Source organism: Aptenodytes patagonicus, chromosome 2 (genome assembly GCF_965638725.1).
Source record: "Aptenodytes patagonicus chromosome 2, bAptPat1.pri.cur, whole genome shotgun sequence".
Classification (NCBI taxonomy): Eukaryota; Metazoa; Chordata; class Aves; order Sphenisciformes; family Spheniscidae; genus Aptenodytes; species Aptenodytes patagonicus.
In genome coordinates, this window is record NC_134950.1 from 37,834,823 (window position 1) to 37,858,779 (window position 23,957).

Here is a 23,957-nt window from a genome sequence, read left to right on the forward strand (position 1 = left end):
CGTTCAAATTACACAAACCTTGGCAGGAGAGATTTTATTGTTCTTGTGTTGTTTTCACAGGGAGCACCGAATATTTCTGTGAGAACTGAACTTCTTATATCTTTTAGAGCATGTTACTGATATTTTTGCTAGAGAAATCAGTTATTTGGAGGCTTCAGCCACCCAAATTGGCAGTTTATCTTCAGTTTGTCTCATTTCTTAGTCTGCGGACTGAACTCTAACACATGCAGTCAGTCAGTGCAGTAAGAAACACAAAACAACCCAGCAAGGATCTCTTGAGGTCACTAGAGAAAAAACTCTTTGCAAGAAGGTTGCCAAGAAATCAACAACACCAGAAGACAAGAAGCAGCACAGCTGAGTCTCATATTCTGGTCTATTTCACAAGTAGCCTAGCAGAGGAAGGTATTTAGACCCCAGCAATCCACGCAAATAAAAACTGATTTACACAAGTACTCAGATGAATCTAAGCCTGCAAATAGATAACTAGGATCTTCATTTGACCTTCGCAGGTGACATGCAACCTGTATAAGGTGGAGAGGTGGTTAAAATTTTGGAGACTAACTAAACCCATTGGTTCTAGCAGCACAAGCTAGAAAACAAGTAGCCTGAAAACACCAAGCAGTAGAAAGTGTCAGGAGCATGATAAACCAATGCAAGTCCCTACAAGCACTCTTTTATCAGAGGACAGTGAGCACGGAGCCTAAAATGAGTTGCTTTGGCCTGGGGAGAGGTAGGGTGAGATACAATGATTCAGTGCTTTTCTTCCAGACACGGTCCCCACAGCTAAGCGGAAACAGTTTGAATCCTACCCTCCTGCATGATGGATAGTCCCCCAGCAAACAGGATGGCTTGCCTGAGGCCAGGCAATCTGTGCCGCTAAACGGGAAGCAATCTGTTGAACAGAGCGAGAACAAATAGATATAACTCTCTTGCTATGAAAAGGGGTGATTGAAAGAAGACATGGGAGAGGTCCATTAAATTTGATGTAGTGACTATTCATTATTCTTCACAGGATGGGAAGTAGGGGACACTGGTGGCATGGGCAAGCTCCAGGTTTAGAAGGAAAGAAAAGGTGGTCCTTTGTCCTCGACGCACGGGGTGACACTGTGGAACTTGTTGCCACAAGATGGTGGGGCTGCCACCATGGTTCAAAAAGAGATCAGACTGATGCAAAGAGAATGGGGCACAATGGCCTGGATGCTTCGTCTAAACTGATGATTTTCAGAAGCTGGAAAAACGAGGAAAAGGAATCTCTCTTGGTTTTTTTCCCCCTAAGCATTCCCTGCTGCTTTCTGCTGGAGCACACAATTCCAGATACTGAGTTAAAAAGATCTTTCATACAACCCGATATGACAGGTTCTATGTGTTCATGTCTATCTTATTTTACCTTTAGGACATAAAAAGGTGATAATCATTCTTCAGGATGATTACTTGAGAACCATGTTCAAGTGAATATTTACAAACTAAAGTATCAATCTCATCACTTCTGTACACAGGTAGGAATTACCCTGAATATCTAAATAACTATGAAACATTGCTGACTGGTTTGCATTACTTGCAAAGACTAGTCTCAGGAATGTGGGAACGTTGAGAATATAGGATAAGAAAAATACAGTTAAGAATGTAAGGTCAGGGAAAGTGGCATATCTAGAAAGTAGCTGCCAATAAGAGGATAAAAAAATACAAACTAACAAATATTTAACCATGTGCCATGAACAGCAAATCTCTTTCTTGTCCCAACTAGTGATCAATTTATGCATGCAGTTTATGCAGTAACTGCTACTCCTTGCAATTTTAAACTAGTCAATATAACTACAAAAAACACCCCTGTGTGTGAGCTACTGCAGAGTGTCCAAAATGCAATTTGTAGACCACAGAGTTTTTCCACAGTTTGAGCCGATTCCTCCTCATTTTCAGAGGCCAAATCAATCTACAATCCAGCTAAAATATTTTATTAAGTTTTTTTCTGTGTGGAAAGAGGTGCAGAGACATTGTTTAAGCACAAATGGGAAGAGTGGTCTACATGCCCACGGTAGACGGAAAGGCGATGGAAAGCTTCCCTCTCACCTCACTATGAGGAAAAGGACCCAGAATATTGAAGTTATAAAGCAAGCTGTTAAATCCAGGACTATTCTCAGATTTTTACCTGGAGTTGGCCTCAGTTCTAGAAACAAAATGAAGAGTTCTTTTTTTTTTTATTATAGTATAATCACCAGAAAAGATTCAGCATGTTATTTAAAAATGCAGTCTAATAGGCTGTTTTGGGAATCGGCCAGTATCTAGTCTATAAACAAATCTGGTACACTCAAAAGCTGCAAAAGGGTGTTTTTTCTTCTCAATGCATTCAGTTAGTTAGAGCCCAGGAAGCGCATATCTTAGAGGAAGACGAAGGAAGTAATATCTTTCCAACAGATCCTGACCTGTGTCTACATATTTTCAGGGTATTGTAAGAAGCTGCCCTTACAAAGCCAAATACTGACCTTTTAATCTCCCTCAACTTCCCAGGAGGAAAAGAGCTTCTCTGTGTTTTATTAATGGTCAGAGCTGTCACTCTCCTTCCAGAAAGGAGCAAGCATGGCAAAAGAAACAAGCAAACATTCACCACTTACTATGGGTTTCTTATATTTGAATTCTCTGTCCCTACAACCTCTCCATAAACAAATACCTCACAAGAAGCAGATACAAGCAGCGGGTCTGGCAGTGTGTGATATTGACTTACATATGCTGTGAAGCGTTGGGGTAGAGCTCTGAGAACTGCGGTGCCGAATCCTCGGGGCCATGGGGCGCAGCGTGGCTGATGACCATCATTATGGGCCTATGGGGATATATCCTCTTAGACATTCTGAAGTAATTAATGCTCTCATTAGTGATTAGGTCTGTGAAGTAGTCCTGGAACATACGATTAACACAAAGCAAAAGTTACAAAGTGCATGATTAATTAGATCACATACTATCATGTTATTATGTTATTTTCAAGTCCTCATTAAAGCTCAGATCAGGAAGTAAAAACACACCATCAAAGAGATGTATGATTCGAGGGAGCATAGGGGAGACTGAGCAGTAATTACTTTCTTAAGCAGGCGAGGGCACATAAAACGAGACAGTATTTTGCAAATCAGATACAACAGAAGGCATTAAGTAAATATGATTACCAGATTTTGTAATATAATGCTAAGTAACATTTAAAATGACAGACTATACTAACAAAGATATGTTTCTTGAATTTCACTGATAAAACACTTTCACAAGATAATGGCTCCTAACTGCAAGAAATCATTGACTCTTACCTTGGTTTTTTGTTTACATAAACATTTCTTGCGTGCTCTTTGTTCAGGGTATACTTTTGCATATGTACAAAGTGGAAGAAAGCTACAACAGGCAACAGATTGCAAAAATCTTTATCAAAGAAATTGCACATGCGAATGCAGGGAGCAGTTGAATTCCTGCAGGCTCTGTTCGTTTAATTGTGCAACTTTAAGCAGTGCAGCTGCTGAGATTAAGGTTGTGACTTGCTAATAAACTGGCTTAACCCACAGCCAAGGTGGCAAATGGAAGCCTACAAGGCGAAGGGAGGAAATGGAACTAAGAAAAAAAGATGAAAACTTAAATTAAACCACCTGCCACCTTGGAGCATTCACTGTTGGCCTGGAGGTCTAGTGCGAGCTTCATTGAGAAAGTGCTGAGACAATGTTTGTAATTTCAAGCACTTCCAGGCATGACTAATCATATGTTGTGGATTCGGGGCCCCGAACAGCTGCAAAAGCAGAGCCTGAGGGACAAGGTCTGTGTCGCATGTCGGTGCTAGGACAAGCCAGCCAGCTGTGACCTCCTCGCTTGCCCGCTCCCTGTCCCCCTGCCCCTTCCCCTCTCCTGTAGCACGCTCGGAGCACACATGGAAGCCCTGGCTGCTACAATCCTTGCAGGGATATGGAAGAGACAGCGAGCGACCTTTTGGTGTACAAAATGGGTAATGAGCGCGAGGCACCAGTGTTGTGATAATTTCTGGGTTTGTGGCCTGTTCAAGTGAAATGCCTGTATGACTGCTTTCCCAAAGCATCCACTCCTCTCCTGTTTGCCTATTTATTCTAGCTACATACACAGGGTGTGTAAGGAATGTATAACTAACCAATATTCCTTATTTTCTTTTTTTTTTACTCTATATAAATATATAATTAGTAACATGTAATTTCTACGGGTGGGGAAATCAGAAACAGGCATCGCGAGCTTCCAATAAAATCTCATTACATGGGTCAGAAACCACAGCTGCAACATCTGTATCATCTTCTGTGAGCTACAGTCTGAGGAAATTCCAGATTGCTTTCTGCAGGCTGGAAAGTCTACGACCTGTGCTCCTAAGCCTTTCTGAGAAACTTCACAGCAGTGGGCAGGTCACCTTGGCATACTTTCCAAACTTTGTGAAGAGCAGAAATAAGCTCTGAAGTATTCCAACGGCTGTGTTCTTGCACTTATCCATTCTCATCCTCATATCCGGAGTCTGACACCACAGGCGCACAGCCTTTTTTTGTGTGTGCGCACTGTATAATGGAAAACAGCATTAACTAAGGTTTCTTATGCGGGTAACAACTGAACACACTCAGCTAACTTTAAAGTTCAGTAGTGCAAGGGGCACGATTATTTTTGGGAAAGGCCTTTATTTACTATTTGCTTCTGCCACAGAACTATCACTTTCTAGCAGAGAGAGGGAGGGAGGAATCACCAGGCTGCACTGAAGAGCCCTCGGAAACTTTCTTCTGTTGTGAGATTAATATTCTCACACGGAAATTGATCTGCAATGCCCTGGAGAGAAAATGACATCTCAATTTCTTGGTTGTAGTTGGTTAATTAATTAATTATCTTGTTAATTAATTATCTGAAAGTGATTTTTATATGGATTAATGATGCAGCATTTACGTGTCTGGAAAATACCTTTGCATAATCAAATCCATGCTTCTCTTTGTTACCATTGCGAGAAATGGTGTAATTATAGAAGCGAGAGTTCTTCACTAATCCAACCCACTCTCTCCACCCAGGAGGGATGTAGCTGCCATTGTATTCATTGAGGTATTTCCCAAAAAAAGCTGTGAAGGTAAAAAAAAAAAAGAACACACACACACACACATGAGGCTTTGCAATCCAAGTCTTTTAGTCTGAGTCAAAAGCATGCATGAATGAAGATAAAATGTGTTAGAATGAGTCAGAGTTGCTTTATCAAAAATGTTCCTTTTATACCTTAGAGGGTTTTCAAATTAAAATAAGCTATTTCCAGAGTTTTTATGAAAGTTGAAAGCTTTTGTGACTTTAGGTTTTCTTCTTAATCTTTTGGAATTTAGTGCTCACATGAAATATTTTTGGTTTTTTTTTTAGAATGAGTATGTTTCTCTTGGTTTCCACTTGAAAATGGAATAAAAACTCAGTGCCCGGAGGAAACATCTGAGAAACACCTTGTGGTTTTAAGCAAGTCCTGTGATGTTTTGGAGCTCGGCTTCTGACTTTTGAAAGTTTGGGCTTAGCGACCTGGCTATGTTCGCTGGTTTGATAAAAGGTCTGGGAAGTCCAGACCTCTGTCCCACTGGGCCACATTTGGGTAGAGCAAGAGGAAATCCCTGCCCTGCTTGGCTACCACAGCTTCTCTAGGGCAAAACTAACGAAGAGATAAAGACTTGGAGGTCAACTACCTCTACCTGGCCTGCCAAACTAAGTGTATTTTTTTTCATTAGCTCCAGGTGACAAGTCAGAACCCACTCAGACTGAAACTTTCAGCCTTTGCCGTCGGGCCAGGGAGGGTTTGCTGGTGCTCCTGCCAATTCCTCTGGAAGGAAGTAAAAAGGAAAACAATCTCACAATGCAGCGGGCTCCCAGCTATCTGGGAGTTGTGAATCGCTTGTGCCAAAGATACACAGACACCAAAAGCTGGCCAACTGGCTTTGGGAGGGAGGATTAACGCTGGCATGGTACCCTGGCAAATGCAGCCGTGTTGCTTCTAGGGACAGATGGGTATGGAAGCTCCTTAGCTGCTTGCGTATGGTCTTTGGCCTGGATAAAAAAGTCGGTTTGGATGGCTCTGCCTTGCTTTTCCACTGCCTGGGAAGTGTGGTGACAAAACACCTGACTGGGCCTGCAACTTGGGTTTTTAGGGATTTATTAGCTCCGGCTCAGTCCCAGCAAGTTACTGGGGTATCTGAGTAACTTCATTGTTTGCATGTTTAATTTTCTTGAGGTTTACAAGCCCCTGGAGGGTCACCTGTGCCGGAGGTTCTGTCGCCCGTGTCCCCAGCAGTCAGCACAAAGGTACACCCGGTGCTCACAAAATAAGACACCCCTGAAGAGGGGGGAATGACAGAGACCTTTCCCTTTCCAGGGACAGAGCTCCTCTGGGTGATAGCTGCCCACCTCACTGCACCCCTCGTGGTACATCGCTCCTGCCCTCGCTGCCGGCCCCGGCTCGGCCAGCCAGGCCTGCCCGTGGAGAGCTGCTGCCCAGCGTCACTTCCTCAGCTGGGCTTTGAGACACACGTCAAACCCCCACACTTGTTTCCTACTAGGAAATGAAATCACTTTGGAAAACCTCACATTCAACCTAGACACATTCAACCTAACCAAAAAAGCACATTTGTGGAAGGGCTTAAATAATTCAGATCTGATTGATGTGGGCATGGTGAGTTTCCTGGGAAAACTGGTGGAAAAATCAAAATGTTCATAATTAAAACTTGCCTGAGGCAACATAAACATGGTGCAATCGGATCATACAACTGCCAACTGTCACTAACCAGAGGTTACAGTCATATATAATGTTACTTTCCTATATCACGTGGAATGTGACATATAAACAAGTCCTACAGACACTAGACCAGGCTTCCAGCTCTTCTTCTCACAGCCACTCAGAAAGCAACCCAGCCGCTCTCCTTTTTTCTCCTGAGGCCAACCAGAAGTCAAGAAGCTTGAGGTGAATACGTGCCCAGCACCGTTGCCTCCCGGAATGGAAACCATACCTCTCCTCTAAGGCAGCCAAACTGGGTTAAACTCTCAGAGAGTCAGATGTCCAGGGAAAGCATAAGGGTAAAGGCTGAAATACTGTGGGAAAGGAAGCCAAGGAAAGAGAAGGGGAAGAGAAGCCAGAGAGAGACAACAGTGAAGAAAAGTATGGGAGAGTGATGTGACCAAGAGAGAGGAAGCATTACTGAGCCAAACAAAATCAAGGACAGTCTATGGTTACAGAGGAGATCTGAGGTCAGCCCTCCTGAATGCCATCCCAGATCCATCAGCAGCTACTGCATGACCTTGGAGAACCTCTGTGTGCTGCGCTCATCTGTAAAGGACTCTACTGCCAACCTGCCTCCCACAAAGATCAGAGGCTTTCAAGCTGTGAAATGGAAGTTATGGCAATTTATCATGTAGGATGATTTGATAGCCCCACCTATAATTAAGATTGACTGAGACCTGAACTCTGTTATTTAGTCTTGCCAAACTTCAATCGTTAGTGATGATAGTTTCCATGCTATCTGACTCAGGCTACATTTTGCTCTATGGAACATTTTAGCCAAAGAGCTCAGCAATTTCCAAGAAAAAGGCTAGGGAAAAATAAATGAGTTTTCCCATTTAAAATCATTGGCAAGCTTTTCTCTAAGAAGTTCTAGTGTCTGTAGGTTTTGATGTAGTGCCTTTGTAAATAACAGAGGTGGCTATGAAAATCTGTCTCAAAATGGTCAAGCTCTGAAAAACTGTAACACACAGATGATCAGGAAAGACTTACTACAGCTTCTCAGTTTAATGTCACCATAGGGTGTTCCTTTATGGACCTGAGAAAGTGCCCACAGTTTCAGTTTTGGCACTAAAACAGAACAGTCAGCTTCTTTCTCTCCTTCTCTCCTCTCTCTTTTGATATTCAGGCATTACCTGAGAGAAAGCCACCAGTGTAAAATGCAGAGATGAAATGACCTGGGGCATAAGGGCAAGAAAAGGTAAACTGAATTTAGAAAAGGAAAAGGAGGCTTGGAGCTGGTGGGGGCCAATTCATCTTGGAATTTCCTTGCTTTAGATTACTTAATTTTCCAACTTTAATAATGTTTTGTTAGCTCCCCTTTGGCCCCCTGAACCCCATATTTTGGTGCATGTTATGAGACTTTGGATTGACAGCCTGAACCATTCACCTTTGTGTTGGCAATGATTTAGTATTTTATCATAAAAATAATCTCAGAGCTGTCAAGATTTAAGCCGCTCCTTGAGTGACAGTTTGCAGAGATAGATGTTTCCCCCTGTTGTAGAATAAAGCAGTTCCCATGTCAAATGTACTGAATACTAGTAGAAGCAGCGGTAGCCGTGATAATGGATCACATTTGCCAAATTGCTTTAACCAAGAGTGGTTTGTTGGTCAAAAGCTCAGGATGATATGAGTAATTAGAGAGATGAAGGGAAAAGCAAGGCTTTTACTGAAACACAAGAGTTCAGTCCCTTCACCGTGGGATTTTCTGAGTACCACTGAGTATGGGATAGGGCAAGTGAGTCAGAGCTGGAGCCCAGCACCAGCAGTTAGTGCCTGGCTCCTCACACTCTGAATAAAGACAAGTGCCACAGTAAAAGGAAAGCACAGTAGTGTCCATGGGGCCAAATAATAATCAGCAAGTAATCATGACGGATGTCCTAGTTGTTTTTTGTCAACCAGAGGATTGTAAACAATTAAAGCGCTATAGAACATGTCACAGAACTGCCCAGGAGCTGACACCGTGATGTGCAAATGTCCTTGCTGGATCTTCACATGCTTGGCTAGTAGAGTCAACCCACATCCTTAACTTAGCTGTAGCCTGACACTTGCTGAATTGCCCAAGTGTGAGTACTGACTTGGAATGATCAGCTTTAGAAGCTGCTTGCACTCAGCAGTTACAGGGTTTAGGAAGCCATTTCTGCTTGTAATTAATAAAACGGAGATTATGACTCAATGGGTAAAAGCCTCATTAAAAAGTAATGCCATTTCAAGGGACATCTTTTCATTATTGCATGTAATGGCCCCCACAGGGATAACAGGAAAGATAAATGCTGAGTTTTTGCATTTTAATAAGACAATTTTTATCTGCATTCTGGCAGTTTTGCTAACTGTTCCCAGGACACATTGTTATTTTTTAATCACATGTAGAGTAGCTTAGTATATCAGAATAATTGTATTCTGTGTGAGTATGTTCAATTAAGTTTATGCAAACAACAACACATGGCATGGTGAACAGTTATACACACATCTATGTGTCTCAGGAGTGGCTGCAGAGTATACATATTTGGTACCTAATATGAATAGGTGCTTTAATACAGGTTTTTGGTTTCCCTTTAGCAATTAGCTAATGAGTCCTGAACTGGACCAAGAGATCCAGGAAGTTCCAATGGGTGCAAGACAAGGAGAATTTGACTCAGGGGTTCCCTGGAGTTTGAAGCCAGGATATTTATAGCTGAATGGGATTCAAATTCTCATAATTCCCAGTACTTTTTTCCCCAGTATTTTCTACAAGCATTTATGACTAACGTTTACAGTATTACACAATAGAATTAGTCCCCTAACTCCTGTCAGCATTAGTGGATTAGTGTAAAGGTGAACTGGGCTACATCTATTGGCGAGACATCTCTGCACTTCCATGGATCAAAGGACATATATTATGTTCTGCGTCCTTGTTATTTGTTGAGGTTTATGGGAACGTTTCCGATTTAAAACAAACCCAAACTTTAAAAAGTCATGCTGCAGTAAGGTTTAGTCACCGTGACCCAGACAAGAGCTTTAAGCAGACATCCCACTTCCTTTAACAAAGTCAGGAAACCATTTACAGGAGTTGTGAAGCACTGTTTATATGACATTTCAGGGCTGACACACAGTGATTCTGTGCTTCTGGGGACAGAGCCCAACAAAACTGCAGCTTCCGGATTATTCCAGTAAATTCCTCCTTGCTTTCTTCCCATTATGCAAGCGATAGATTCAAACCCGAGAAGTTTGATTTTTCCCCTCCGTTGAAAAATTACAGAGGATTAGTGTATCACGTCACTGAAGTGCAGAAAGCCAGTTCAATATGCCAGCACTGCCTAGGAAATGAAATAAGCACTGTCCCAAAAACACAGTGAGGAAACTGAGGCACCAAGAGGTTAACCTTCAGCTTGACCTAAGTCACGCAGGAAGCCTGTGGCATTACCAAGAATATTATTCAGGTTTTGCAGTTCCCAGTCTTGTAACTTAACCGCAGTAGAAAACCTGAGGTTTTCTACTTTTTCTCTAGCTTTGTGGGTCTTTCCCAGTTGCTGCCAGGTTTACCATTGTAACCAAAAAGAGCATTAAAGATTTTATAACTCAGCAGTTGCAAATGGCATTAGCCTATAACTCGATATAGCAATCGTTAGCCTGGGTGATGTCTTTAACAAAGCCTGTATTATGGGCCAAGCTGGTAGCACTTTCCAGTATTGATGTTCTCATTTGAAGACCCTGTTTTCAGTTGCTTATAACTTTCTCATACTTGGACTACAATTTTCCACACTGGATGCCTGCCTCAGGCTGAATTTTTTGAAACTTCTTAGCCCGAACAGTAGCCATCTTTGAGAACCGCAGTAATGAAAAAGGAATTGCATTTAACATCTGAAAAAAATTATGCGAGCTTTCATTTGATAGCACGTCCATGCTCTGCACTGAGAGCACAAACTCTGTCAAAGATATGATGGACTTTCTGTAAAGGAGGCATCTTTTATCATCCTGGTGAAAATCTGTCCAAATTTTGCTCAGTTTTGAAAAAAACCCTGTAGTTTGCTTGTGCTGGAGATCTGGGCATCTCGGGACATTACTCCCTGTCCACCTGTGAGTGGTGTCAGTAGGTGGGAGAAAGTTGATTGAAATGCAGAGGGCAGGAGGTGACCAGATAAGGACAAGCAGTTTGGGGAATGGCAGGAGATCTAGTAAAGGAGCTGAGAGCGGGGGAAAGCAGTGGGGGCTCGGGGGCCCAGGACTGGCAATGTCAACCAAGAAAGTGGACAGTGAGTGCAGAAAGGAGAAAGAAGCTGACTGACAAAGCAAGGGGGATGGGAGAAGCAGATTTGCTGATCAGGCTGGAAAAGGAGATCGCTAACAGTAAGCGGTGGGAACAGGACGTGTCTGTCAAGGACTGACTGGACCCAGGAGGGGAGGGAGGGTGGAAACAGGGAGGACAGACAGGCTGGGGGACAAGGCTCAGAGCAGAGGCCGAGGTGAGGTCTTGCAGGGCCAGAAAACTGGGATGAGAAAACTGAAGAGTGGAGACTGCTCCGCCTAACTGCGTAGGATGAAGGGAGCCAGAAGTGCTTTAGGACAGTGGGGAGGACGCAACAATGCCTGAAAGGACTTGTGAGTCTCACTGGTACCTTCCTTTCAGCAGGCATCTGAAAACGTATAGCTGCCATCCCCAGCCCCCGTATATGTGATAAAAACCCACTCTGCTTAGTAACTCAGTAAGAAAGCAGTAGAGTTTTGCAGAGGGGATCTGGGACCTCCATCCTTGCTGATGCGGACGCTGGCATCAGGCCACTTGATAGAACTGGTCTATGTTTTTAAACCGAGGAAATTTCACCCTCCAAAAAGGGATATGTTATTATGTGGATAAAGACTATCATTTGGCCACATGAACAAGAGAGATGAAATAGTTGCACAGACAATGTTCTACCCAGATTTTCGTACGGGTATGAATACGTAAACTTGCTAAAAATCTTTTTGTGTACGGTTTTCTGTGCAATATTTAATAGCACAGAATTCTGTTTTAAGCATAAGTAAGCAAACATGCTGTGGTTTTTGATGAGGTCCTGGACAGAAACCAAAAAAAAATTCACTTCACATGATACCATAGAACTAGAAAATCCTGCATGTTATCCTTTTCAGCCTTTTCCCTCTTCTACATTTCACTTTTTGCGGACTAGTTGAATATATTCAGCATATTTCACTTTTATTTATACATTTCTTAGTTTGACTGAAAGTGTAATTTTATCCTGAAAAGTGAGACATATTTCTAATTATTTAAAATATTTACAAGTTAAATTATGTTTGATGCTGCCCAGCCTCTTTTATACTAATTAAGAAAGAACCTGGATGCTTGGAGTTAGTATCATAAAATCATAGAATAGTTTGGGTTGGAAGGGACCTCTGAAGGTCATCTAGTCCAAGCCCCCCGCCATGGGCAGGGACATCTTCAACTAAATCAGATTGCTCAGAGCCCCGTCCAACCTGACCTTGAATGTTTCCAGGGATGGGGCATCCACCACCTCTCTGGGCAACCTGTGCCAGTGCTTCACCACCCTCAGCGTAAAAAATTTCTTTCTTATAGCTAGTCTCAATCTACCCCCCTTTAGTTTAAAGCCATTCCCCCTTGTCCTGTCACAACAGGCCCTGCTAAAAAGTCTGCTGTCATCTTTTTTATAAGCCCCCTTGAAGTACTGATAGGCTGCAATAAGGTCTCCCCGAAGCCTTCTCTTCTCTAGGCTGAACAACCCCAACTCTCTCAGCCTTTCTTCATAGGAGAGGTGTTCCATCCCCCTGATCATTTTCGTGGCCCTCTTCTGGACCCGCTCCAACAGGTCCGTGTCTTTCTTACGCTGAGGGCTCCAGAGCTGGACACAGTACTCCAGGTGGGGTCTCACAAGAGTGGAGTAGAGGGGCAGAATCCCCTCCCTCGACCTGCTGGCCACGCTTCTTTTGCTGCAGCCCAGGATACGATTGGCCTTCTGGGCTGCGAGCGCACATTGCTGGCTCATGTCCAGCTTTTCATCCACCAGTACCCCCAAGTCCTTCTCGGCAGGGCTGCTCTCAATCCCTTCATCCCCCAGCCTGTATTCTCTCTCTCTTTCCTTACTCTCTCTGTCTCTTTCTTTACTTTCACTTTAGAAATATTCTGAAAACCAGGACTCATTCCCTGCTCACTCATTCCCACCCCTATATCATATTCTGTCACCCTCTCGGTTTTGAAAGGGTGCACGAGGCAGGATACAAATTAGGTCACTGAAACGATGCAGATTAAAAATAGTGTGTGCTGGCAGTGAATTGTACTGTAAGGCTGTGAACAGGAAACACACTGGCTTTGCCTCCAGAGGAAACGTATTGTCTGCCCACACCTTCAGGAGGCATAGCTTTTGCTCCCTTTATGAAAGATTAACTTGTCCCTGTGTGTCAGAAGGGAATGGTGCACAGTTTAAATACTCCTTAGCTTTCAGTCTCGTCATCTCGGCATTTTATTAGTTCTTTGGTCACTACACTAAGAAATGTACCTGTAAGTGACAGATGTCAACTGACACGCATCAGAAGCTGACGTGAACTGTTGAACATATTAACTAGATGTCAAGCTAGTGAACATTTCTGTTCATCGCTACACAGAAGTCTGCGACTCATGTCAAAACATGCCAGATAGTGACATCTTGATGTCCAGTCACTTCTTGAGTTTTGAGTTTTACAAATGCAAGCATTTAGAAATTAACATTCAAGTTGCTTAACTTTGCTAGGTTACCATTTTTGCCCCACAAAAGGCTGAGAATGCTGTCAGGACACTTGCATGCATGAATCCTGAATGTTATTCTGGTCGGTTGAAACTTCTGAGCAAGAAAAAAAATATTGGGAAATACATCTTCCCAAAGACAATTTTAAAAAATGTAAGCAAAGAATTGCCTAATTTGGTGATCTCTATTCTTTCAGGTGGGACTCCATAAGGTGAGAGCCTGGTCCTGGGTTTGGCGTGCTGCTGTGAGGCTGTCAGCAATCGCTGAGCCAGGGCAGACTCCTGTTGTCTCCTGCACAGTTACGCTGGCTGTGAAGGCTGAGAGGAGTGAGGATTAGAGGGTAATAAAGTAACACTAAGCAGAGAGAGCTCTGAATGAATACACGTTAAGTCAGGGTGAGAATTTTAAACTTACGTTTCTCTTCATATTTGCAAAGGGATGAAACTTCAGCTGGTAAAAACGTAAAATCCCACAGTATACAAAATGTGACACACTATTTAACAATAAAATGATTGTTGCATTTATGTGTCCTGGATATTGACTGTGCTGCTGGCATGGCTCTCTGTTCTAAAATACTAAGATAATGCTCGGCTACTGCTCGGTTATTAAGATGTAGCACAATCCTCCTTTCTTACTAAAGGAAGCCAAGGTTGAGGTAGGGCACTCCTGGAGTTTTCCTTCGTGTTTGTGTAGGTGAATGGCAGTGTGAACTGACAACACCAAAGAGCACATCTGAGAGGCAAGGCTATGTGCTGTAGGGCTGGGACAGAACAGTAGAAGGTAAAGAAAGTAAGAGACTTCAACAGTACCGCAGGGAGGACTGAAAGAAGAGCAAATAACCAGCCAATACTTTGGAAAGCACAAAGCAAAATCTGTAACTCCTCCATCTAATAACCTTTGAATAAAATTTCTGAATCTAAACAGCTGAAGGGATGTCTGCTGACATTAAAAACTGCGAGATGAAAGAAAGCTTCTCAAGCTTTTATCACAATTTCCACAAAATTTGAAAGTGATTACAGAGTGACCCTTTTTCCTCCCCAGTATGAGCAGCTGGAGCCCATGTAATTAAAACAAATGTCTCATGTCTCTGAAGCTCTCCAGAGTTGCTTTGTTTTCTCTTTCTACCTATTTACTGTGTCTTCCCTGCTATTTCCTACAAATTCTAGTTTAATATTACCAATTTTGTGGACTTTCAACAATCAGGAAGCTGTGCAGTTGACTCATTGCTGCATTAGCATACAGCTTGTGAGTAAGGGAAACTGTAAACATCGAAACATTGTTGATTGTTTTGGGATTTTTTTTAATGATAGTTAGAAGCAAAAGTGATTTTGGTTTGGCAGTGTTGTTTCTGAATATTGTCTGCCCTGCTAGCACTCAGCACAGTTCCTGCCTATGATTTAGCACTGACGTATAATCTTCAAAAAGGGATGTTTCCATGAAATGCAGCATCTCCATTAGGCCACATCAGAGTAGAACAGGAGTAGAAGAGTAAAATAGAAAAAGGAAAGAAAAAAACATTCTGTTCTTTGCCAGGTTTTCCCAGTGGGCTCTAATTATGACCGCAGTTTATTAGAGCACAGTTCAGACCTCTCTTTAAATGGCCTGCTGTGCTTGCGTGGAGTCCTCGTAGCTTCAGCAGGACTCCCCTCATAAGCAGTCTGTCCACATGTGATCAATTGCACTATAGAGGGTTTAATTAAGGCTGCGGCAGGTTTAGACAGCGGATGCTTTATAGATGTTGGAAACTATTTGGAGTGAACAGAAGTAAGGACACTATATAAACACTCCCCCAGCCCCTTATTTCCACCGACTTATATAATAAATTGATCCTATGCAAAAAGTGAGAGCTAAATCCTCATCATTTCAAACAGAGAACCAGGTTGGATGTATTGCACATTGTCTCATCTGGACTGGAGCTCTCTGGACCAGTGCCTCATCAGGACTGTTACCAAACTGCGAGTGGCCTTGAGTCACTCACTTCTCTTTCTCCACCTCAGTTTCCCATTGAGGAGGATATTGATTTCCTCTCAAAACATGTAGAAATGCACAGGGTAAATACTCACAGCGTCTTCAATATCAGCACAGAGTCATGACTAGTCTATGTAGCATGTAGCCACTCTCTCTCCCCAGTTCCCTCTTTTCCACTCCCAATTATTCTTGACTCCCAGGTATTCTTGAGTCATTACAATTTTACTAAACTTTCTAGCTGTGAAGTGTAGATTATTAGTTGGTTAGTGGACTTTTGATGACTTTTTAATGAGGCAACACTGTCCTTGAAAAATGTATTATAAGATCTGCTGTTAATTAAGCTGCCACTTAAAAAAATAATTGTGGGGTAATTAGAAGGTAGGTTCATCTTGCAAGGAGTAAATGGATAAATTCTTTGAGGCGATATTATTATAGGGTCAAACAATGTACCTTGGTCAGAATCAGAGTTTCATACAAGTATTTTCATTTGTTTCCATTTCCTTTTTCTCCTTCCTGCCCCTTGTTAAAACTCACCTACCCTGACAGTTTTAGGACTGATGTTCTCTCTGCCTGCCTTTGGAAAGGGATTGTTTTCTTTTTCCTTTTCTTTTGACCCCTTTTTCCTTTCCATTTAATAGGGCCAAGTCTGCATTTAGTAGACATCTCCACATGCCTTCATAATACAAGCCAGTGTAGAAGATACACCCAAAGCAGAGTGTTTACCCCCAGAAGGGCAGAGGGGGCTAGTGACAGAGCTATCCAGTTTACGCATGAGGCATTTAGTAGTGCATTTATTAGATTACAAATCAGTAAGGTACTAACTTTTTTAAGAACGGGAAAGCCAGGTCCCACATGAAGCAGCCATAGATCAAGCAGAAAGGATTTCTGAGACATAAACCATGAGACAAAGCTTATGTTTTAGGGTGAATTCAGCACCTTTTTTAGCAGTGCGACAATCTAGCAGATATTGTCAATTCTCTCTCCCCTCTTTTTCTTTTCCAAAGCCTTGATGCTGACCCTTACTCAGGTTTAGCAGAGCTGTACTCAGATGGCAACTTCACTGAAACCAGCTTAATAGAGACTGAAGTACTATTCAGCACATGTGTCAGAGCCAACACCAGGTCCAAAGAAGTTAAATATTTGTCTGTTTTTGCTTTTTAAACAGGATGCAGAAGCTCTCCAAAACTACAGATACAGAGAGAGAGAAGAAAAAAGAGTGAGCTGTCTGTGTGGTGAAGAAAAGATAGCAAACAGATAAATTTAAGGCATTGGATATAGCAGCATTAAGAGAATTAGGACAAGCAGACAGCATGGAGACATTCGCCTGCTATATGTTTTGAAAGCGATCTGTTCTTGTGCCTAAGCCGCTAATAGAGAAAAATCTCTTTGCTGCCAATTACATTGTAAGGAACGCAGTTGGCACCGAGTTCGGTGCCTCGTTGGTCCTGTAAAGGGGAGTCTTTGTAGTCGAATGACACTTCTGGACAAATTGCACCCTGATGACCTCGCACAACTCCTGTACCTTGCAAAGGGGAAGTCAGGCTGGAGCCTAACGCGTCTACAGATTGAATCTTAGGGGATAGGTGATGCAGAAATGAATCAGGTTTTACATCAGGCTGAAGCGCAGACGGGAGGAATAAGAAGAGTTCTTTGTAGACAGGAAAGGGATCTCCTGACTACGGAAAACCACCAGGAATTTACAAGAAAACTATCAAATCTTACTGGTGCACAGCAGAACAATCCTTCTTAAAGGCATGTTTCTATTCCTTTTCAGAAAATGCAAATGAAATATCACCCCATGGCAAAGTTTAAATTATACCATTCACCTTGTTTCACTCCCATGACAGGCACTTCGCTCCTGTGAGGTCTTTGGCAGCAGTCGCCAGCCTGGCCCCGACATCTTCTTCCATAACTGTTAGCAGCTGTCCACAAGCAGGCCATAATACTGACCATAATCATGGCTGGAACTGCCAGTTCAGACCCACAATGCCACTAAAATGCACCTCTTTCGCACTAGGTGTAACTGCCCAACAGCTTATTTCCCACCTGGGACATCCAAAGGTGAAAATATGCTGCTCCATTACAAGTGAGTTTCTTTACATGGCCGTTAGCTGTGGATCTGGACCAGCAGGGAGTACTACCCTCCCTCTCCGTAACAGTAAATCTCTGCTCTGTAAACCCAATTTGGGACAATAGTCACTTCATTTTAGACAGTGATTCGAAACCCATTGCTGAATATCTGTCATCTTCACCTTAAACAAAGAACTACTGTTGATTTGTCTCTTACCTGTTCTATACCCAGTGTTATTGAGATACACGGCGAAGGTACGTGGCTCGTGAGTAGCCTGCCATGAGGGAGAAGAGCAGTTTTCGTTGTTGGTGTATATGTTGTGGTTGTGAACATACTTCCCAGTCAGCATGGAGGAACGCGATGGGCAGCACATCGGGGTGGTTACAAATGCATTGATAAAAGAAGCCCCTCCATTCTCCATAATCCTTCTGGTTTTATTCATCACTTGTAAGGACCCTGCAATAAGAGGTACTGATTATCACTCTGCTGCAAAAAATAGTTAGAATATATTGGCTGCTACTATGCCATTAAAAGTAAAGTATCAGTGATTAGCTTGCCTTTGGACATCAGTCTGTACTACTCTGTAGCTTAGGTAATTTTAGGAGAAAACATAAGATTTTTATTATGTCACCAAAAATATTTTTCTCAGGCTTCAAAACAAAATTAAAATACAGACTAATCTAGAAATACAATGTTAAAGCTTTAGAGCTGTATCAAATTTATAGATCAATAGTTCTTCAAACACTGCTTAGGAAAACAGTATGTTACACAGACTACATCATTAGTCAATGTGACAGTAAAATATGTAAAATTCTGAGATTAGCAATTATGTGTTACAATTCTTTCCATTTTATCAGATAATCAGAGAGAGAGAACGAGAGAGAGGAAGAAAGTAAGGGAGGGAGGGAGAGATAGGGGAGAAGAGAGAGAAAATTTTTCTAGAGGGACGTTTCTCTGGATGCAGGATCAGCATGTCTGGCTCCGATACTGAAGCACTATGTTCAAAATCAGCTTTTGGGGGTGGATTTGTATGCAAAAAATATTGGCAAAATTCAGCACCTTTCTCAAGAAACTGTACTGATCCAGTTTAAAGAACAAAGACATTTTTTGTATCCTTCAAAACCTCTTCATGAACAACAAGGTGAGACAGGCAGGGCTTGCAGATTTCAGATTGCAGAAAGACTGACCAGCTCCTGATAGGGTCTGTCAGTGTTTGCTGACAGCTGTCAAACTTTGCTCTTTCTGTTATCCAACAGAGCAGAGATTGAAAGGTGAGGGTGAACTGTGGATATGGGAGTATGTGTCCAGGAAACACGTTTGTGAATTGTAATACGTGCACAATTTTGATGGTAAAAAGAGGTTTCTGGAATTCTACTTTCTTTTTTTCCTTTGTTTTCACAGTTAATTTCACACAGTTGACAGCAGTGGGCTTAAATTTAAATTCATTGGTTCCATTGATACAATAAAAGTTTTTCTTGGTGGTTTTGTTTAGGTCACTTGAAAACCAAATTAAAAAAATTATTTTTTTGAATATGAAAGACATGTCTGTAAAGCCACAAAACTGCCAAGGAGGATCAACTTTAGGTGTAAGCAGTAAAATCTTACAAATGATTTTACTATTTAAACTTAAGCATGCTCTGTTTTATTTTGGGGCTAGGGAGTCAGTGCTGACTATGAAATCTTTTGCATCAAAATTGTTTGATGAAAAAAAGGAAGAGGCGGTTAGCTCTTCAGCATTTCCTGGTGCAGCACCAATGTCTGTGTCTTTAAGGATACATTTAATACCTTGCATATAAGTCACCATAATTTTAGACTCTTCCTCTTTCACAGACCCTCTTTTCTAAATGCAGAGCATCTGCATTCATGCTTTCCTGAACTCAATACAGGCAAAACCCGTGTGTTCAGAGATACAGAGAAGTAGGAGAGTAACTGAGAGGTCCGTGAACACAAAGGTCTCCATTTGTATGAGTGGGAGCATTTCACTGAGTTGTTGAGTAAAAGTCAAATGAGAGAACATCCTCACTCTACATGTCTTTATCTCGGACCCCAGGCTGGCTTTTTCTTTTTTTTTTTTTGTTTTTTTTTTGTTTTGTTTTTACCATAGCTCTCCCATTTTTGAAATGTCACAGTTTATTACTGAGAGCTCAGCTGTAAAGTGCTGGTAGGTTCTCAGATGGAAAGTGCTCTGTTCAGGTACACTAATGCACGGTAACAGCAGCAGACCTGATGTGCACTTTCATGCCTCTGTGCATTATAAATGAGTAGCTGTTAGAGCACTTCCTCATTCCTCTGCTTGGTCAGCCCTCTGCTCTTGCAAACCTGCTGTTTATGAGTAAGTTTTTCCTCCAGGTATGCACTTACTGACACTGATAATAGATTTAGCCCCTCTGGAAATTCTGGAATAGGCACTTCAAAGCAGGTGAGACTTCCTCATTTGGAAAACAAAACATAAGCAGGAGATAAAACTTGCTGATATAAATTATAATCCTTTGCTGTCTGTAGCTCTCCTCACAGCTTGTGCTCTTTACCATCTGGCCCACAGTCTTCAGGGCACACGTACTCAGGCGCTGTCTGACAGCAGGACACTCGTGCTTTACATGACTGATTGGGGAGCACCTGAGGGGAACCAGATAACTGGGAACAGCCACTTTGGACACAGAAGTTAGCAAGTTCTGTCAGGCAAGAAATTCAGTGTCACCTCTCAGTCTATTCTCATATATCAAGAAATATGTTTGGTAACGAAGGTTTCGTAACAAGTGTTAAAGTTGCTATGGATTTTCATCCAGGCGTAACACAGGTGGACATCTCTACAAAGGGATGGCTAGAGCCACCTTGTCTTTATTTGGGTTAGATGCAAGGCCCCAGGAAGGTGGTGGACTTTCGCAGATCTCAGCACACATCCCCATTTTTTCAGCTTATGTTGTTAAGTGCTTCGAAAGTTCTAGTGACGATGGAAATCAAACCAGGCAAATTATGCCAGGTATGATCTATCTAGATGATGCTGTGATCTCTTCACCCACTGCAGTACTCAGTGCATGGTTTGTATGGATTTCACTGGGTGGCGCATTAGGCTGTAAACAAGGGTACAGAAAAAAGTAATTGTCTCAGATGGATTTTTCCCTCTTTTTTTTTAACCTTTTCCCACTTCTCTGACATCTTAAAGGGCTCTGGGTTAGAAACACTGGAACTACCAACGTATTCATTAGTTTTGACTCCTTTCTGACATTACGCAAGATATTATTCACAGTGAGGATTATCAGAATGATGGGGGGATCATGATTTGAGGTACTGATGTGTGCAAGTGATAGAGAATCTGCAGGACAGAGGAAGAGACTAAAGAGTGAGCAAAAAGTTGGAAATACCTGTACTAATGCCTGAACAGAGTACAGACCTGACCCCAGTGGGAGCTGGGGCCACTGCCCTGAAGAGCAGCAGTATGTTGTCTGCAGGGGGGCAGTAGTTCTGGGCAGTTCTGGGTTCTGGGAGCTGGTGTTTTGCCTTGAGCAAGATGCCCATTTGCCTCAGTGTTGGGCAGTTATTTCTCTACCCTCAGGATCTTGGTGGGGGAAAGCAAGGGCACAGAGGCACAATTTAACCAGTCACTTCCCAGCTTCTGGGCCCAAGTATTTGCCGAGGTTCTTCAAGAGCTGTGGGCCAGGCTGCTTTATATCGCTTAAGTTGCCATCCACCAGCTGATCAGTAATATCTTCCTCTGTGCCACATTCCTCCCAGCATAGATAGGAACTGACTGGAGTTGTGGAGCAATTTGTGGGTTTTATCTGATAAGCTGAATGAGACAGCAGCTCTGCTGAACTTCTTTGCATTCAGAATGCAAAACTCAGATGGATGGTGCAGATCAATAGGAAGATGTGCATACTCCTATGCTTTGAGCACTAACTAAATGCAAGCTCCCTGCCTCTTGCAAATTTTACTTTGGATAACTCCCCTGTCTATCACTTGCACTCAGACAGCTGAATATTTTGGTTCAATGCTTATACATGCTCTGGAGACAAATTCTTCCTGACTGAAGCTTATAACGTACCTTATATGCTTTTATGTTCAAGCATTCATTTAGAAGAGCTATTAGGAATGTTCGTGCTGGGAATACAATAGCAAATAATCCATACTGAGAGACTTTCAGTCTTGTGGTTTTTGGATAGCAATGCCTAAGCTTTTTTCTGTTTGTGGCAGAAAGTGTTACTTCCCATTGACCTTTGGGAAACAAGATTTTTCTCAGGAATCACTGAAGGGCGAGGGGATAATTCACACATGGAAAACAGTATGGCTTCACTTTTCAGATAAGCAGAATGATTTATTAATAGAAGTGCAAATAATGCAGTACAGTAAGTCTTGGGGCTGAATCCTGTTTCCTGCAAAATGATCTATGAAAATGGGAAACCTGTGTCTTCATTCAATGCAGTGAGAATGCATACACATCCAGGCTATTGCTCAACTGCTTGCTAATAGGAGCCAGAGCGCCCTGCAAACATCCAGAGCAGCTTTCAAAGAGAGGAGCTCCACAGTATGAACAAAGTGGCTTGCCACATCCTTCCTGCTCTTTCGCCACTTGCAAACCCTCTTGCAAGATTGAAGACAGCAAGTCGGTAACGTTGTTCAGAGAATGTCTCTGCTGACCTACCTTCCCCGGTGCCCTGGAGAAAGTAGGCTCTTTTGGATCACAAAAAGGAAGACATGACTTGACCCTTTAAACAAAATTTTCAGAATGACTCTATCAAGAAGAAATGCATTCCTATTGTAATAGCTGTATTTTAGGCCAAAAATAGAGCTGGGAACAGTCATTCATTATGCAGCACAGCTAAACAGAGCAGACATTTGAAAGAGTGAGAAATAAAAAAGATAAGCTGTGCTCAGATCTAAAGGCCTGGTCTTGGAGCTCTGCTGCATAAAAGCACTAACTCTCAGTCACAAAATATAGTTTATTAATTATGTTCTCACAACCCTGAAGGACTATGTAAATTATTATTGCATCATGACAAATACAAAAATGCTAGCAACTAAAGAATTGCTTTTAGATCTAGACCACTTTTTGTCCACAACTTTCTCGCTGAAAGTACGTGATTTTAGAACAAATGAACAATTTTGGTATAAGTTTTCTGGAATGAAGCATTTTGATTTTTCAATGTCATATGGCATTTTGTTTAGAAATTCACTATACTTTTATTAAAAACATATCCCATTAAAAAACACTAAGAATGCAAGATTTAATTTCAAATTGATTTGCCATTTTTTCACCTTTTTGATCTTACCTCCCACCCCCAAAACTAAAATATTTGCTTGGGGGTAACCTAAAATGATCCTCTTTCTCTCCTTGATTTTTTGCTCTGGGCAGTGAACCAAAAAATCAGTTATATGCATAACTACCATTAATATCTTTCTAACTTACTTAATGGAAAACATTCAAAGGCCTCCTGGAACATCATCCAAGTGTTTTAACTTTTTCCACCCTGAGAAAAATATGTGATAATCACTTCTGGCTGGTATGTCCAGGTTGTGCTCAGATATTTAGTATACTTGTGAAAGCAAAACTATCTTATTTTTATACATATAGCATAGTTTTAAAGCAGATGGATTTTAAGCATTTTAATAACTCATAGAAATATTAAGCTTATGTCCTGAAACCAGACCAGTTTTTCTGTGTGCATAAACATGTCAGATGACATACATGCATGTGACAAATATGTGGAGAATATAGATACCTATACATCACTGAGGGAAAGGTTAATCTCATAAGGCTCAACTTTTTAAATGCTACAGAAAGTCATAAAGTGAAAGAGGGGTTTTGATGCAAGTTTTTTACCTGTATATCCTTGCATGTATTATTAAATACTTTTATGGTGGTGACAAAAGCCTTCCATGGCAGATTTTGATAAGCATGTATTTCCTAAAGTCTGTAATTAAATGTGATGAATGCTATTAAATAATATTTGTTAACTCATTTCCCAAACTTGTCCCACATTCTGATATTGTTCCAGGACCAGCACCTTCTCTGAATTTAAAGTACTTTCTGCTTGGCAGAAATTACTGAAAGACACGTGATGAAATAAAGTAGCAAATAACAATTATTTCTCACCTAGCTCCACATCTTGATCATCTGTGAGTACAAGGATGATATTTGGTCTGATATTTTTTCGCTCCTGCTGCACACGTCCTCTGAACCTCGGGGACTTGACAGTGGAACAGTGACTTGTTAACAGTTCAGTACTGAGCACTGCCAAGATGAGTGCAAACCAAGAAGACTTCATAGTAGTTCCAGTATTTCAATGAAAAGACTGATCCAAAAGTGCCTGAGCTCTAATTTTCAAGACCTGTAGGGAGGAAAAGAAATTCTGTTCAAGCAGTAAATAAACTCCCAGTCACACAGTGAAAGGATGACACTTAGGGAAGTCAAGCCTGACACATACCATTTAACATGATTATAAGCCATATTGTT

The 23,957-nt window shown here is 41.8% G+C and overlaps 1 protein-coding gene across 6 annotated transcripts in view; it reads right to left on the reverse strand.

Moving 5' to 3' along the window:
* The window catches only part of SULF1 (sulfatase 1), a 110,566-nt gene that overhangs the window by 41,176 nt on the left and 45,433 nt on the right, over positions 1-23,957 (reverse strand). For all 6 annotated transcript variants that reach the window (XM_076329587.1, XM_076329582.1, XM_076329583.1 and 3 more), the window contains 4 exons: positions 23,598-23,832; positions 17,723-17,962; positions 4,927-5,078; positions 2,720-2,889 (listed from right to left, as the gene is read on the reverse strand). In XM_076329587.1, the coding sequence (XP_076185702.1) occupies positions 2,720-2,889; positions 4,927-5,078; positions 17,723-17,962; positions 23,598-23,769 (734 nt within the window). In that variant the 5' untranslated portion in view covers positions 23,770-23,832. The remainder of the gene's footprint in view (positions 1-2,719; positions 2,890-4,926; positions 5,079-17,722; positions 17,963-23,597; positions 23,833-23,957) is intronic.